Source organism: Ranitomeya variabilis, chromosome 7, assembly GCF_051348905.1.
Source record: "Ranitomeya variabilis isolate aRanVar5 chromosome 7, aRanVar5.hap1, whole genome shotgun sequence".
Taxonomy (NCBI): domain Eukaryota; kingdom Metazoa; phylum Chordata; class Amphibia; order Anura; family Dendrobatidae; genus Ranitomeya; species Ranitomeya variabilis.
Window position 1 is genome coordinate 238,579,156 of NC_135238.1, and position 15,113 is coordinate 238,594,268.

Consider the following 15,113-nt stretch of genomic DNA (forward strand, 5'->3'; position numbering starts at 1 on the left):
CTCTGTACGTTATCTCTGTACATTATCTCTGTCCGTCCTCTGTACGTTATCTCTGTCCTTCCTCTGTACGTTATCTCTGTCCGTCCTCTGTACATTATCTCTGTCCGTCCTCTGTACATTATCTCTGTCCTTCCTCTGTACGTTATCTCTGTCCTTCCTCTGTACGTTCTCTGTTCTTCCTCTGTACGTTATCTCTGTCCGTCCTCTGTACATTATCTCTGTCCTTCCTCTGTACATTATCTCTGTCCGTCCTCTTTACATTATCTCTGTCCTTCCTCTGTACGTTATCTCTGTCCGTCCTCTGTACGTTATCTCTGTCCGTCCTCTGTACGTTATCTCTGTCCGTCCTCTGTACGTTATCTCTGTCCGTCCTCTGTACATTATCTCTGTCCGTCCTCTGTACGTTATCTCTGTCCTTCCTCTGTACGTTATCTCTGTCTTTCCTCAATACATTATCTCTGTACGTTATTTCTGTCCTTACTCTGTACGTTCTCTGTTCTTCCTCTGTACGTTATCTCTGTCCGTCCTCTGTACATTATCTCTGTCCTTCCTCTGTACATTATCTCTGTCCTTCCTCTGTACGTTATCTGTGTCCGTCCTCTGTACGTTATCTCTGTCCGTCCTCTGTACATTATCTCTGTCCGTCCTCTGTACATTATCTCTGTCCGTCCTCTGTACATTATCTCTGTCCTTCCTCTGTATGTTATCTCTGTCCTTCCTCTGTACATTATCTCTGTCCGTCCTCTGTACGTTATCTCTGTCCTTCCTCTGTACGTTATCTCTGTCCGTCCTCTGTACATTATCTCTGTCCGTCCTCTGTACATTATCTCTGTCCTTCCTCTGTACGTTATCTGTGTCCGTCCTCTGTACGTTATCTCTGTCCGTCCTCTGTACATTATCTCTGTCCGTCCTCTGTACATTATCTCTGTCCGTCCTCTGTACATTATCTCTGTCCTTCCTCTGTATGTTATCTCTGTCCTTCCTCTGTACGTTCTCTATGTCCTTCCTCTGTACGTTCTCTGTCCTTCCTCTGTACATTATCTCTGTCCTTCCTCTGTACATTATCTCTGTCCTTCCTCTGTACGTTATCTCTGTCCTTCCTCTGTACGTTATCTCTGTCCTTCCTCTGTACGTTATCTCTGTCCTTCCTCTGTACGTTATCTCTGTCTTTCCTCAATACATTATCTCTGTACATTATCTCTGTCCGTCCTCTGTACGTTATCTCTGTCCGTCCTCTGTACATTATCTCTGTTCGTCCTCTGTACATTATCTCTGTCCGTCCTCTGTACATTATCTCTGTCCGTCCTCTGTACGTTACATTTTGATTATATTCCTGATTCTTGTCAATATTGGAAATAAATAATATAAATAATAAATAAGATGCGAGTTCCTCTCCCCAGGCTCAGTGCAGCCCCCTCCTCCCTCACTGCGGACCCCACCGCTGCTGGGCGTCGCCCCTTTAAGAGTTCCGCTCCTGCCCGCAGCTCCAGACGCCATTTCCTGGGAGATGTGAGGAGTGAGAGCCGAGGAGCAGCGTCCGGGACCGACACCGAGGTGAGCGCCGCCCGGGTGACGAGCAAAGTGTCGCGATGTATCTGTGCGACCCCGGGGACGACACATTGTAGCGAGTCTGCAGCTGTGCGGCGCTGGAGCTACAGGAGCGTCCGGGTGTTGTTACAACCGACAGATGAGATCGGTCTGGAGATCGGCCATAAAAGTGCAGCACGACCGATAGCCTGATAACGATCTGCTAGACGATGTGATCGGCCGATTGTCTGATGATTGGAGGGTGTGATAATGTGGCGCCTTCTGACTGATACTATTGTGTCTTTATTCTGGTGCCGTCACTACAGCCGGGTAATTTCTTTTTGTTTGGTAAATTGGTCGGTTCTGACTCTGGTCGTTTATATTCTGCTGATCGAATTATTGGATTGTCAGAGTTACTATAGAGCCGCGTTCACACGTCACTGCAGGACTTCGCATTTTGGGTTTTTATTGGGAGACTAAAATAACGCAGGAAAGAAATTCAGCATCAGCAAAAGGGGGAAACGCAGCAGATATCGGAGCAGGTCGCCGCTCTGGTGGATGTCTGCGATATAACACGCGGTATATCTTCATCTGGGATCACGACCTGTGCCCAGAGGAAACGCAGCAGATATCGGAGCAGGTCTCCGCTCTGGTGGATGTCTGCGATATAACACGCGGTATATCTTCACCTGGGAACACGACCTGTGCCCAGAGGAAACGCAGCAGATATCGGAGCAGGTCGCGGCTCTGGTGGATGTCTGCGATATAACACGCGGTATATCTTCACCTGGGATCACGACCTGTGCCCAGAGGAAACGCAGCAGATATCGGAGCAGGTCTCCGCTCTGGTGGATGTCTGCGATATAACACGCGGTATATCTTCACCTGGGATCACGACCTGTGCCCAGAGGAAACGCAGCAGATATCGGAGCAGGTCACTGTTCTGGTGGATGTCTGCGATATAACACGCGGTATATCTTCATCTGGGATCACGACCTGTGCCCAGAGGAAACGCAGCAGATATCGGAGCAGGTCGCGGCTCTGGTGGATGTCTGCGATATAACACGCGGTATATCTTCACCTGAGATCACGACCTGTGCCCAGAGGAAACGCAGCAGATATCGGAGCAGGTCTCCGCTCTGGTGGATGTCTGTGATATAATGCGCGGTATATCTTCACCTGGGAACACGACCTGTGCCCAGAGGAAACCCAGCAGATATCGGAGCAGGTCGCGGCTCTGGTGGATGTCTGCGATATAACACGCGGTATATCTTCACCTGGGATCACGACCTGTGCCCAGAGGAAACGCAGCAGATATCTGAGCAGGTCGCGGCTCTGGTTGATGTCTGCGATATAACACGCGGTATATCTTCACCCGAGATCACGACCTGTGCCCAGAGGAAACGCAGCAGATATCGGAGCAGGTCTCCGCTCTGGTGGATGTCTGTGATATAACGCGCGGTATATCTTCACCTGGGAACACGACCTGTGCCCAGAGGAAACCCAGCAGATATCGGAGCAGGTCTCCGCTCTGGTGGATGTCTGTGATATAACACGCGGTATATCTTCACCTGGGATCACGACCTGTGCCCAGAGGAAACGCAGCAGATATCGGAGCAGGTCTCCGCTCTGGTGGAGGTCTGTGATATAACACGCGGTATATCTTCACCTGGGAACTCGACCTGTGCCCAGAGGAAACGCAGCAGATATCGGAGCAGGTCGCCGCTCTGGTGGATGTCTGCGATATAACACGCGGTATATCTTCACCCGAGATCACGACCTGTGCCCAGAGGAAACGCAGCAGATATCGGAGCAGGTCTCCGCTCTGGTGGATGTCTGCGATATAACGCGCGGTATATCTTCACCTGGGAACACGACCTGTGCCCAGAGGAAACCCAGCAGATATCGGAGCAGGTCACTGTTCTGGTGGATGTCTGCGATATAACACGCGGTATATCTTCACCTGGGATCGCGACCTGTGCCCAGAGGAAACGCAGCAGATATCGGAGCAGGTCGCGGCTCTGGTGGATGTCTGCGGTATATCTTCACCTGAGATCACGACCTGTGCCCAGAGGAAACGCAGCAGATATCGGAGCAGGTCTCCGCTCTGGTGGATGTCTGTGATATAATGCGCGGTATATCTTCACCTGGGAACACGACCTGTGCCCAGAGGAAACCCAGCAGATATCGGAGCAGGTCACTGTTATGGTGGATGTCTGCGATATAACACGCGGTATATCTTCACCTGAGATCACGACCTGTGCCTAGAGGAAACGCAGCAGATATCGGAGCAGGTCTCCGCTCTGGTGGATGTCTGCGATATAACACGCTGTATATCCTCACCTGGGATCACGACCTGTGCCCAGAGGAAACCCAGCAGATATCGGAGCAGGTCGCGGCTCTGGTGGATGTCTGCGATATAACACACGGTATATCTTCACCTGAGATCACGACCTGTGCCCAGAGGAAACGCAGCAGATATCGGAGCAGGTCTCCGCTCTGGTGGATGTCTGTGATATAACACGCGGTATATCTTCACCTGGGATCACGACCTGTGCCCAGAGGAAACGCAGCAGATATCGGAGCAGGTCTCCGCTCTGGTGGATGTCTGTGATATAACACGCGGTATATCTTCACCTGGGATCACGACCTGTGCCCAGAGGAAACGCAGCAGATATCTGAGCAGGTCACCGCTCTGGTGGATGTCTGTGATATAACACGCGGTATATCTTCACCTGGGATCACGACCTGAGTCTAGGTGGAAACGCAGCAGATATCGGAGCAGGTCTCCGCTCTGGTGGATGTCTGTGATATAACACGCGGTATATCTTCACCTGAGATCACGACCTGTGCCCAGAGGAAACGCAGCAGATATCTGAGCAGGTCACCGCTCTGGTGGATGTCTGTGATATAACACGCGCTATATCTTCACCTGGGAACACGACCTGTGCCCAGAGGAAACGCAGCAGATATCGGAGCAGGTCTCCGCTCTGGTGGATGTCTGTGATATAACACGCAGTATATCTTCATCTGGGATCACGACCTGTGCCTACAGGAAACGCAGCAGATATTGGAGCAGGTCGCCGCTCTGGTGGATGTCTGCGATATAACACGCGATATATCTTCACCTGGGATCACGACCTGAGTCTAGGTGGAAACACAGCAGATATCGGAGCAGGTCGCCGCTCTGGTGGATGTCTGTGATATAACACGCACCTGGGATTGCGACCCGAGCCCATAACAGTCTGTGAGATGGTATAGTGAGTGGTGTTTTTCTCCGGATGCTCCACACTAGAATTGTAATGTTGTTTGGGGTGTGTAGACTTCTGGAACCGACGTGTTGTCTTTCTACAGCTCCTGTGCAGACCTGTGTGTCTCCATGGTTACAGACTACAGAGTAGCCCTGTGTAGTCGGATCCGCTCTGGACTAATAGGCTGTGACTGGTGTCGGCGCTGCGCTTTGTTTTCTTCTGGGATTTTTCGGATGTTTCTTTGTTGCACTTTGTATTGTTTCAGTCTGGAGTTTCGGGGATTGGTAGTTGGGGCTGTGGATTGTCAGCTGTGTGCTACATTGTATCACGTGCTGTCTGCATGTTTTTTGGGTGCTGCATGATCACATGGAGGTGACTTACAAACCACCCAAATATTAGGAGGGCAGAGCGGAGATCATTGTATGATGTCACATTGTTTCTTACAGGCTGATACCTAGAAATCCTGGCACGTCCAGGGCAGTGGGTCCTCCCTGTATATATGATGCAATCCTACTATCGTGGGCTGAGCAGGTTCTGGGCCCCGGACAATACATTGTGTGGCCCCTCCATAGTCTTCATACACTGCAGTTTGTGCTGCCTGAGTGGCTAGAACAGGTTAGGTCTGCAGATTGCTGAGAGTTGTAGTCCTGCTGCAGGCTTCCTCAGGGGTCAGCCCTGGATTGCAGCTGCAGAGAATGTTTCCTTGCAGACCCAGAATTATTATTTCCAGCAATGTCAGGTGTGGTAGTAGATCTTTATCTGCTGGGAGTGATGGCGGGGGCAGGGTGTTTGCTCAGGTGGCTCTGCTGCAGGTGGCGGTCTCCTCTGGGGTCTTGTGCATCTCATAAGTAAAGATTTACCCAGAGCTGCGTCCTGTAACGAAACCTGCACCTGTGTCCATGACATGGCGACATAAACAATGAGCGTCTGCAAGAAGAGAAGCTGAACACTGTAACGAGAGCAGGAACTGGGTGAAACCTAAATATTCCTCTGAATCCTGCTACCGATTAGTCTGCCTCATGCCAGCCCCAAATGGCTGATAACAGGGAGTAATAGCACTCATCAGTGCTACAGTTAGCCCTTCTCTGGCCTGACGTATCTGATAAAGAGAGCAAAAGGTGGCTCTCACTTGATCATGGGGGTTTGTAAAAATGTATTGTAAAGCTCCTCACAGAGGGAGGTTTTGGGGGGGGCAAAGGACGCCCCAGTATGCTAGCCGAAACCACATGTACCGGGGATAGACCCACCGAACGCCCGCTCTCCTTTCCCCGTGGGTATAACTCTACTCAGACAGCACAGGGTGAGGGTAACAGTGTGGCAATGTTTTATTGAACCACAAAACAGGCAAATAACACGTAGAACAGTCCCAGCAAAATACCCCGTGATATTGCACATTAGAGTTTCACCCTTCCGCTGACCCACCGGGATAATGGCAGCTGTGACTTCAGAGCTCCCAGGGTCGCTTACCCCACCAGTGGAGGTAACGACAAGCGTAGGAAGATGACAGTCCATTGATGTACAAGGTCCAGCAGACCAGAGCGTCACAACCTGGCTACATCTCCATGGAGCCAGGCAACCAGCGGATCCCATTCCTGGCCCCCACAAGCATATCCATGGTACTCGGGTGATCGATGGGTCCAAATCCTGACTACCCCAAACATATCCATAGATTTGCAATGGTCAATGGAGCAGATCTGTATTCTTCCAGCCAGGACCGTGGTCCCCTAATCAGGCATCTTGTCGGTGTCCCTCGTGATGGAGCCATGATGTCTTGGCTGCTGTCCTGTAGAGTCTCTGGTTCTTTGGATCTCTTGGCTGAATATCTGTATCATGTTACAGAGGCATATAACCTCTTTTTATAGTTAACAAGTGTCCTTCAATCCAGAATTCACAGGTAAAGGGGAAGAATGGAGAGAAGACCGACTCGCACTGTTTGATTGTGTGATCTATTTGCATAGTTATTCCTCCTCTGTTTTGCAAGTCAACAAACTGGCTGGCCTGGACAATGCGTAATCAGTAAACATCATTGTTCCATGACCCTGTATCACTAGTCATCCAGGATAAGAACACGATATGTTACAACAAATTGTCAACTTACAAGTCAATATTCCAGGCTTACACGAACAAAAGTCTGTTTTCTTGACCAACCAGAAAGAGACCCATCAATTCAAAAGTCAACATATAGATGACTGCCTCTTCCTCCTGGCTTGCTGAAAATAGATGTCTGGCTAATTAAGAAAAAATGCGTTGTCCTCGCAGGCGCCACCTACCATATGCCGTTATGTAGCAGCGGGGACGTTGTGGCTGTTACATCTGCTCGTCCAATAGAAATCGTCAGCCTCTGGTCTCCAGTTTACACAGAACTTTAGCTCTCAGCATGCCCTGACATGCTGGGAGTTGTAGTTTCTCAGCATCTTGAACACGCCTACCCTGCAGCAATGCCTTGGTCTTCCAGCAAGACCCTCTGTAACATTTTGTCTAAACCTCTCAGACTGGACGCACTTCTTCAGTTTATCATTCAGCTGTAGGAGCAGTTATGTGCCTGCTGGGGATAGTAGTTCCCTGGTCCACACTTTCTCTGTTGATGATTAGTCCCCAGTATTATGGAGGCAGACTATTATTAGTGTTTGCTTTTTCTCTGCTCCTTCCTAATTTGGGGTCTCCATGTCATTGGCGGTATCCGGATCTTGTTCTGTAGACCTAAAGGCTATGTGCACACGTTGCGGATTGGTGTGCGGATTTTTCCTGACTGATTTTAGTAAATCCACACTGCGAAATTACTGCAGATTTACCGCTTTACCTGTGGTTTTACGCCTGCGGATTCCTATTATGGAGCAGGTGTAAACCGCTGCGGAATCTGCACAAAGAATTGACATGCTGTGGAATAAATAACGCAGTGTTTCCGCTCGTTTTTTTTTCCACAGCATTTGCACTGCGGATTTTGTTTCCATAGGTTTACATGGTACTGTAAACTCAGGGAAAACAGCTGCGAATCCGCAGCAAAATCCGCAACGTGTGCACATAGCCAAAATGTGACCGTGGTCTGCAATGCTGTCATTTATAAGGTGCCTGTCCTGGCCTGCCGCGCGCCCGTCCTCTGCACAGCTTACAATCTAAATGTTCCTTCTCTGTAAAAAGGCTATAGCAGAATTGAGGTCAACTTTAAAAGGGTGTCTTGTCACACCCTAGGCCCTGTCCTGAGACCTCCCCTTTAATACTGCTAAATTCCTTCCTTCCTTCCTTCCTTCCTTCCTTCCTTCCTTCCTTCCTTCCTTCCTTCCTTCCTTCCTTCCTTCCTTCCTTCCTTCCTTCCTTCCTTCCTTCCTTCCTTCCTTCCTTCCTTCCTTCCTTCCTTCCTTCCTTCCTTCCTTCCTTCCTTCCTTCCTTCCTTCCTTCCTTCCTTCCTTCCTTCCTTCCTTCCTTCCTTCCTTCCCCACAAGCAGAGCTGCAGTGTAAAGCATAGTGGTGGGCTGCAGCCCTGAACGTCCAGATGGGGTCAGAGGGTAATTTTGCCACGTTGCATTGTTTCCACTCCATTGTTGCTGCAGTTTGATGTTGAGCTTTCTACTTGCTGTCGGGGGCAGCAGATATTCCGTATATTCCTCCCTTGGGATCAGTGATCGCCCCATATGTCGCCCCAGCAGGTCTGCGCCCTTTCCCCGCAGTTTTGGGGGTGACGCCAGGTTCTTGTTGAGACACATGTCTGTCACCAGTGTAGATTCATTAGATGAACCGGTTTGTATCTGAGTCACTGGTTTCTGCAGATCTCTCGCCCGTAGACGTCCGGGGCTGATCGCCCATCACATCCGCCTCCGTCCGCCTCGCTGCCGTCTCTGAAGACTTTTATGATTCTTTTTGTAACTTTCTCATTTATAAATTGACACTTTTTTTCATTGTGTTTTCTGCAGCCAGAAGATGTTGAGTTTCTTCCGGCGGACGCTTGGGCGCCGGTCCATGCGCCGTCATGCAGAGAAGGAACGATTTCGGGAAGCGCAGAGAGCGGTGACCCACATCCCGGCCGCGGGGGACGCCCGCTCCATCATCACGTGCAGGGTCTCCCTACTGGACGGGAGCGACGTCAGCGTGGATCTGCCGGTGAGTGCGGCATTCAGGCTCCGTCACCGGCAGCAGCGGACGGTCGCGCTCCTGTTATTCCCGCTGCTTCCTGCGGTTTGCTGCTCTGCATTATTCCTTCTGAGCCGCATCCTCTTGGTAAAGACCATGAAAACCAGCAGTGAATAGAAAGACCCCGTTCTCGGGGACCATGTGGTGGATATAAAAAAGAGGGGGGCAAAAGTCCTAATGTGGGGGCACAGCGTGAATAAGGTACGGGCACAACCTGAGGCTTTACCCTGTGACGGCTCCTGTACATCTGGGGCGGTGGGATTGTGCCGCTCCATTCAGCTGGTTCTCTGCTGGTGATGGCGGCCGCGGCCCCGGGGCTTCTACGTTCCCCATAAATCTGAGGCATCCTTCACTACTGCAGTTCTATGATCTGAGCAAAGTGTTGTGGCGATAAACTGCGGTCTTAAAGGGGAAGTAACTCTAAAGAGGCGTTTATACAGAATAGAGACTATTTTCTTTACATTTCTACCACCACAAATTTAAACTGGGAATTTCCCTGTCCCAACTGTCACTACACACCAGTGATCAGGACTTTATATAAGGGCCTTCTACTATATAATTGTCTAAGGGTCACTCTGCAGGAAATGTAAATCTGGGCGCTGACTTACTGCTCGATGACTGAGGGCTCAGCGTCAGAACGGTGTCTGCACCACTAGACTTCTACAGATATGAATTTATAATAAAGCTTGAAGAATTATTCTTTGGATATGCTTAGACGCTTTTTTTTCTCAATATTTCTGTACAATTATCAGGATACAATGTCCCCAGAAACATCCTGGTCGTCAGATCCGTCATTCAGTGTTGACATATTGATACATAAACATATAGATGTAATTTTATGTCCATGCAATTAATTTATATCCACTGCATGGACATAAAATTACATATATAAAATGTGACCGTGGTCTGCAATGTGACTTATCAGTCGCCTGTCCTGGCCTGCCGGCGCTTGTCCTCGGCACAGCTTAGTCTAAATGTTCCATCTCTGTGAAAAAACTATAGCGGAATTGAGGTCAATGTTTATAAATATCGATACTTTGTAGCTTACAGATATTGTACAGCTGGTCCGGAGCTTCTCGGCACATTATCACATAATGGACATCTGAGCTTTATTGTTAATTTAATTGAACCTAAACTAATTACGAATCGAATAGACGAGTGATCAGAAGATTGCTGATCAGAGGTCGAGCGTTGCAGCGTTTTAGCCTTTTATTTATTAGGGGGTTTCTGGGCTTGGTGTAAATTTCTGCAGTTACTGATTGCTGGAGGTCAAAGCTTTCCGAGAAGTGGGTGAGACTCTAGTCCACACGTGGCCGACCACAAATCTGGAGATCTCGTCCTAGAAGTCGCAGGTCGGACACTCGATCTGAGGATTCTGAGAAATATTCTACAAAATGCTCATTGCCAGGATTCGCCAATTTGCACTAACTGCAGAAATTTACCTCCAGCCCAGAAAACCCTTCACGAGACGAGCAGACTCCTGAGTCTTCCGCGTTGCTTTCTCCATTTAAACAATGGCTGTAACATATTCATCCTTCACAGACTTCTCATGGGTGCTTGCGAGCGCTCCGTTACTCCTCTAGTCACAAGGCAAATTGGGTTTTGAAGGATTTGGTGCCAGAAAGTTTGATCATTGTGCACCTTTCTGATATACTTCACTTGGTAATGTCATCTTACTATTTTCGAGATCTCTGCTTGCTGCGAGTAAATGAAAACCTATTTGTTTAGCTGAGCACTTGGGCCTCATTCAGACTTCTGTGTTGTGCCTCTCTTGTGATGGTTTGTTACAATGTATCAGTGTGCACAATACTCCAACAGCACATTCCTCTTCTGACCTCATAGTTTGTTACAATGTATCGGTGCAGGTAATATCTTCAGTGTGGACTGGAGACCAGAGGCTTGTATAGATTGGATATAAAGGGGCCTGGATGGGAGAAAGGTTTACTCTGGAAAGCAAGCAGAGATCTTAAAAATTGTGAGGAATTGAAATGCAAAGTATATGAGAAAGTTGCGGAAGTTTTAATTTCATGATTGAATTCTGGTGTCTGAGGGGGGATTGTCCATCCACCAGTGCCCAGTAAGTCTGATCAGACCCCTGGATGCTTTGGAGGCAGGGCCCAGTAGATGCCTCCTGTCCGGAGCGGCCCTTTGTCTGCTGTAACCTTCAGTCGGGGTCGTCTCGTGTTTCCATAAAGTGCAGATTTCCATTGTGTGACGGGAAGATTCTGATCGATGAGGTTCACACTTGCGCCTCTCTGGGATGTTTGGAGCCTCCACAGCTTCTCACATCAGTGAAAGTTCAGGAAAACTAAATAAACTCTCAAATAGCAGAAAGGTTAAATATTCACCAGCTGGAGACCAAAGAATCCAGGTCCTGAAATGTGACCGCAAGTAAAGGGGCAAAATGTGGGAACAATATAAAGCTGATAATACCCAGAAAAGTACAAACGCCCCGAACTGTAGACCGTCAAACCCCCAATTCTTTACACTGCAGGCTGCATCCAAAGAACACGTCCGCACCCTGCAGTATCGCAGCCTCCCGCAGGACATAAGGGGGCGTCATGTGCCCTGTGTGCACGGAAGGAGTCAGTGATTGTGTCCTCGCTGTTATCTGCCATCTTCAGCCCAAGACAAAAAAATGATTCCTTGTCAGCCATTGATCGTCTGTATTTGATCTGAGCAGAGAGTATCGCACATAATAGGATTAGATATGTCATAATCATCTGCCAATCTAATGTATCTAGGCATACCACATGTGATACTGTCTGCTGAGCCGTGTATCTAATCCTATCCTGTGTGATACTGTCTGCTGAGCCGTGTATCTAATCCTCTCCTGTGTGATACTGTCTGCTGAGCCGTGTATCTAATCCTATCCTGTGTGATACTGTCTGCTGAGCCCTGTATCTAATCCTATCCTGTGTGATACTGTCTGCTGAGCCGTGTATCTAATCCTCTCCTGTGTGATACTGTCTGCTGAGCCCTGTATCTAAAGTCTACCACGTGAGATACTTTCTGCTGAGCCCCTCCTGTGATGTCCTCACTCTCAGGACTTGGATTATGAGGGGCTCTGGTCAGTCCTGGTTCTGTGGGGTCAGGAGACATTTTGGGTCCCCGGTGTTTGTGCCTCTTGCTCCGTTGATCCGCGGTGTCGGTGTTTCTGTTGGTCACTTGTTGCGCAGCAGGAGCGGGATGAGGTGCAGCCCCCGTGTCCAGAACAATGGCCGCAGCTCGGCTCATTAAGAGACACAATGGGGCTTTTCAGCCATTGCCCAGACAGTGGCCGTCCTGCGCTGAGGAGCGTCCTGGCCCGGCACCCTCCGGCCCCCTCCCTGGTCATGGCCACCACATTCCTGCTCATCCACAGCCCTGACCAGTGATAAACCAGTTCTCCAGCATTTATCTGGGCCCTTCAGAGATCATCGCTTTCTTATTCCTTGATAAAATCTGGAGCAGCCGGATCTGGAGCCGTCGCCGGGCGCAGACGTGGGGCCCCCTGGGCCGTCGCCGACTCTACCAGACCCCAGAATGGTAAACTTGTCGCTGAAGAACATGTCCTGTAAACCCACCATTCAGGACTCCGGCAGAGCTGAGTGCCAACCTGTGAGCTGGCATGGCCACCATGTTCATGGTCACTCTGCTCTCCCAGTTACTGATTGTGGGGTCACCCTTTATTACCCGGCCCTATTATCCTCACTGGTGCTGTGTCCAGAACCCCCTGCGGCCCCTCAGGGTCCACCAGGGCATCAGCGGCGATGTAATGGTGCTGAGCCACAAAGCCACGGCATAGCGAGAACAACAAGGAGCTTTATTAAAGGGGTCCTCTGAGGAGGGCGCGGTGTCCTGTGTGCACTCAGCTCTATGCGTCTCCTCGGGTCCGGTGTGCACGGCGCCGTACAACCGCTGCAGCATTTTGTTGTCTCTGCTGCCCCTGTTCACACACCACAATTTGCCCAATTTTACCGCTTTAAGAAAAGGAGGAAGCGGGAGAGAGTGGGGGGTCCGACCGGTGTCTGCGCCGGAGACCTCTCCTCACCATGGACCCTGCACTGTGATGGCTCAGTGGGCACGAGAACCCGCAGAGACGCAGAGAAATGCGCAAACTAAGTGACTGGTGCAGCCCTGCAAATGCCATAACCGCAGGCAGGCTGTGAAAGAGGCACTCGGGGTGGGAGGTGACCATGACGTGTGGACCCCCTGCAAGAGGTGAGGTCCAGTCACATGTGGACCCCCAGCAAGAAGTGAGGTCCAATGACGTGTGGACCCCCAGCAGCAAGTGGTGAGGTCCAATGACGTGAGGACCCCCAGCAAGAGGTGAGGTCCAGTCACATGTGGACCCCCAGCAGCAAGTGGTGAGGTCCAATGACGTGAGGACCCCCAGCAAGTGGTGAGGTCCAATGACGTGAGGACCCCCAGCAAGTGGTGAGGTCCAATGACGTGAGGACCCCCAGCAAGTGGTGAGGTCCAATGACGTGAGGACCCCCAGCAAGTGGTGAGGTCCAATGACGTGAGGACCCCCAGCAAGTGGTGAGGTCCTAGACTCCAGTTATAGGAGCGGGGTCTCACCTTGCAGGTCGTCTGCATCTTGGGGTCTTCAGGAAGGGGGAGCCCCTCTTACAAGTACTTAATCTTGCATGATGTAAGGTAGAAAGCCCCCCATTCATGATGATGAAAACTGAGTGGCTGATAACGGAGGACAACAGCTTTATAGATTTTGTAACTTTACAACTGAGACCCTTTTTGATTCCTCCTCCTGCGGCGTTGATGCTGTGAATGTGGGGATTGCTGGGTCTTGTAGTGTGGATGTTTACAATAAAACTTGGTTCTCGGTGGGTTAATTCCTGTTTTTATGTTCTTCCTTTTTTTTTTTTTTTTTTTAGAAAAAAGCCAAAGGTCAGGAGCTGTTTGAGCAGATGATGTATCACCTGGACCTGATCGAGCAGGATTACTTTGGGCTGCAGTTCATGGATTCCGCACAAGTGCCGGTAAATTGGGGGCAGATGATGGGGGACAGTGATTTCGGCTGGGTTGTATGACAGATTCTGTGGCCCCCGGTCAGGGAGGCTTGTGGCCCCTACACTCACATGCCCTCCCTGGTGCGGAGTGCCCGGCTGGAGGCGTGGGCCGGGAGTGAGGAGCCCCGGCTGATTTTCTTCTTCTAGGAGCCTGTTTTCTTTCATCTCCTCCACATTCCTGGGCTGGAATTGAGCAGCTCGGAGACAGGCACCGAGGGGAGCGGGGGTCCGCCTGTAGGGGAGCCTCCCAGGGGTCTCGCTGCCACTAATGGGGGAGGGGACGGCTTCTAGTACAGCAGAGTTTAGTGACCGATGCAGTAAAGTCACAAATATAGAAGCACAAAATATATAGAGTAATGGTGGTAAACTGAGAGGAGATGTCGCCTGCAGTCCCATGTAACACCACACTATCTACTCAGAATGATCACTGTTACATAGAACTGCAGGTGACATCTACTACAATTTGTCCGCAGTTGTATCACTTTGTTACATAGGACTGCAGGTATTATTTAATATGGTACCTCTGGTGTTAACCCTTCTCTTCCCTCTCTCCTCAGCACTGGCTGGACAACACAAAGAGCATTAAAAAGCAGGTGAAGAGTAAGTAGTGCGCCCCCCGCTGTCACATGTTGGGGGCAGATTGTCTGCAATCATCGGCCCCCCTTCTGTTACGTGACCCCACGGTTCAGGTGCTCAGCTCCACGGGTGTCGTGTCCCCTTTAAGGGCACAGTGACAGTGACGCTGCCCATCACCTGCCAGACACAAGGGTGAATTGTCCGCTCTGCCACCTTGGTGCGGGGGAGGAGGGATGCCATGCTCCATGACCACAGTCACATCCCAATAAAATGACTTAATTGGGTGCAGGTCGTTTACATTCCGCAATCTCTGATGCCTGAAATTGGGGAGCGGCTGAGGTCCCGATTAAGCGGCGGCGGCCCCTACTGAGCGCATGACCCCACCTGCTACCAGTAGACGCCACCCTGGCCACCGGCCGCTTCATGCAGCCACTGTTACCGTCTCCTCCAGTCACATCCAGAGCTGCAGCCATCGTTTTATTGGTGCAGATGGGGGCAGGCTGGTGGTCCATAGCCGCCCTGTGTGCGCTGCATTGCATTGTGGGATGTGTAGTGTTAGTTGTTTATGTAAATACAAACTGATACAAAGAATCAATATCTTGGGATGACCCAAACGAGGCAC

General features: G+C 50.2%; 1 protein-coding gene across 2 annotated transcripts in view; it reads left to right on the forward strand.

Moving 5' to 3' along the window:
* Positions 1-1,418: 1,418 nt before the first annotated feature.
* EPB41L5 (erythrocyte membrane protein band 4.1 like 5) overlaps positions 1,419-15,113 on the forward strand; it is a 30,605-nt gene continuing 16,910 nt past the window's right edge. For both annotated transcript variants that reach the window (XM_077273279.1, XM_077273278.1), the window contains exons 1-4: positions 1,419-1,554; positions 8,687-8,873; positions 13,781-13,885; positions 14,473-14,515. In XM_077273279.1, the coding sequence (XP_077129394.1) occupies positions 8,694-8,873; positions 13,781-13,885; positions 14,473-14,515 (328 nt within the window). In that variant the 5' untranslated portion in view covers positions 1,419-1,554; positions 8,687-8,693. The remainder of the gene's footprint in view (positions 1,555-8,686; positions 8,874-13,780; positions 13,886-14,472; positions 14,516-15,113) is intronic.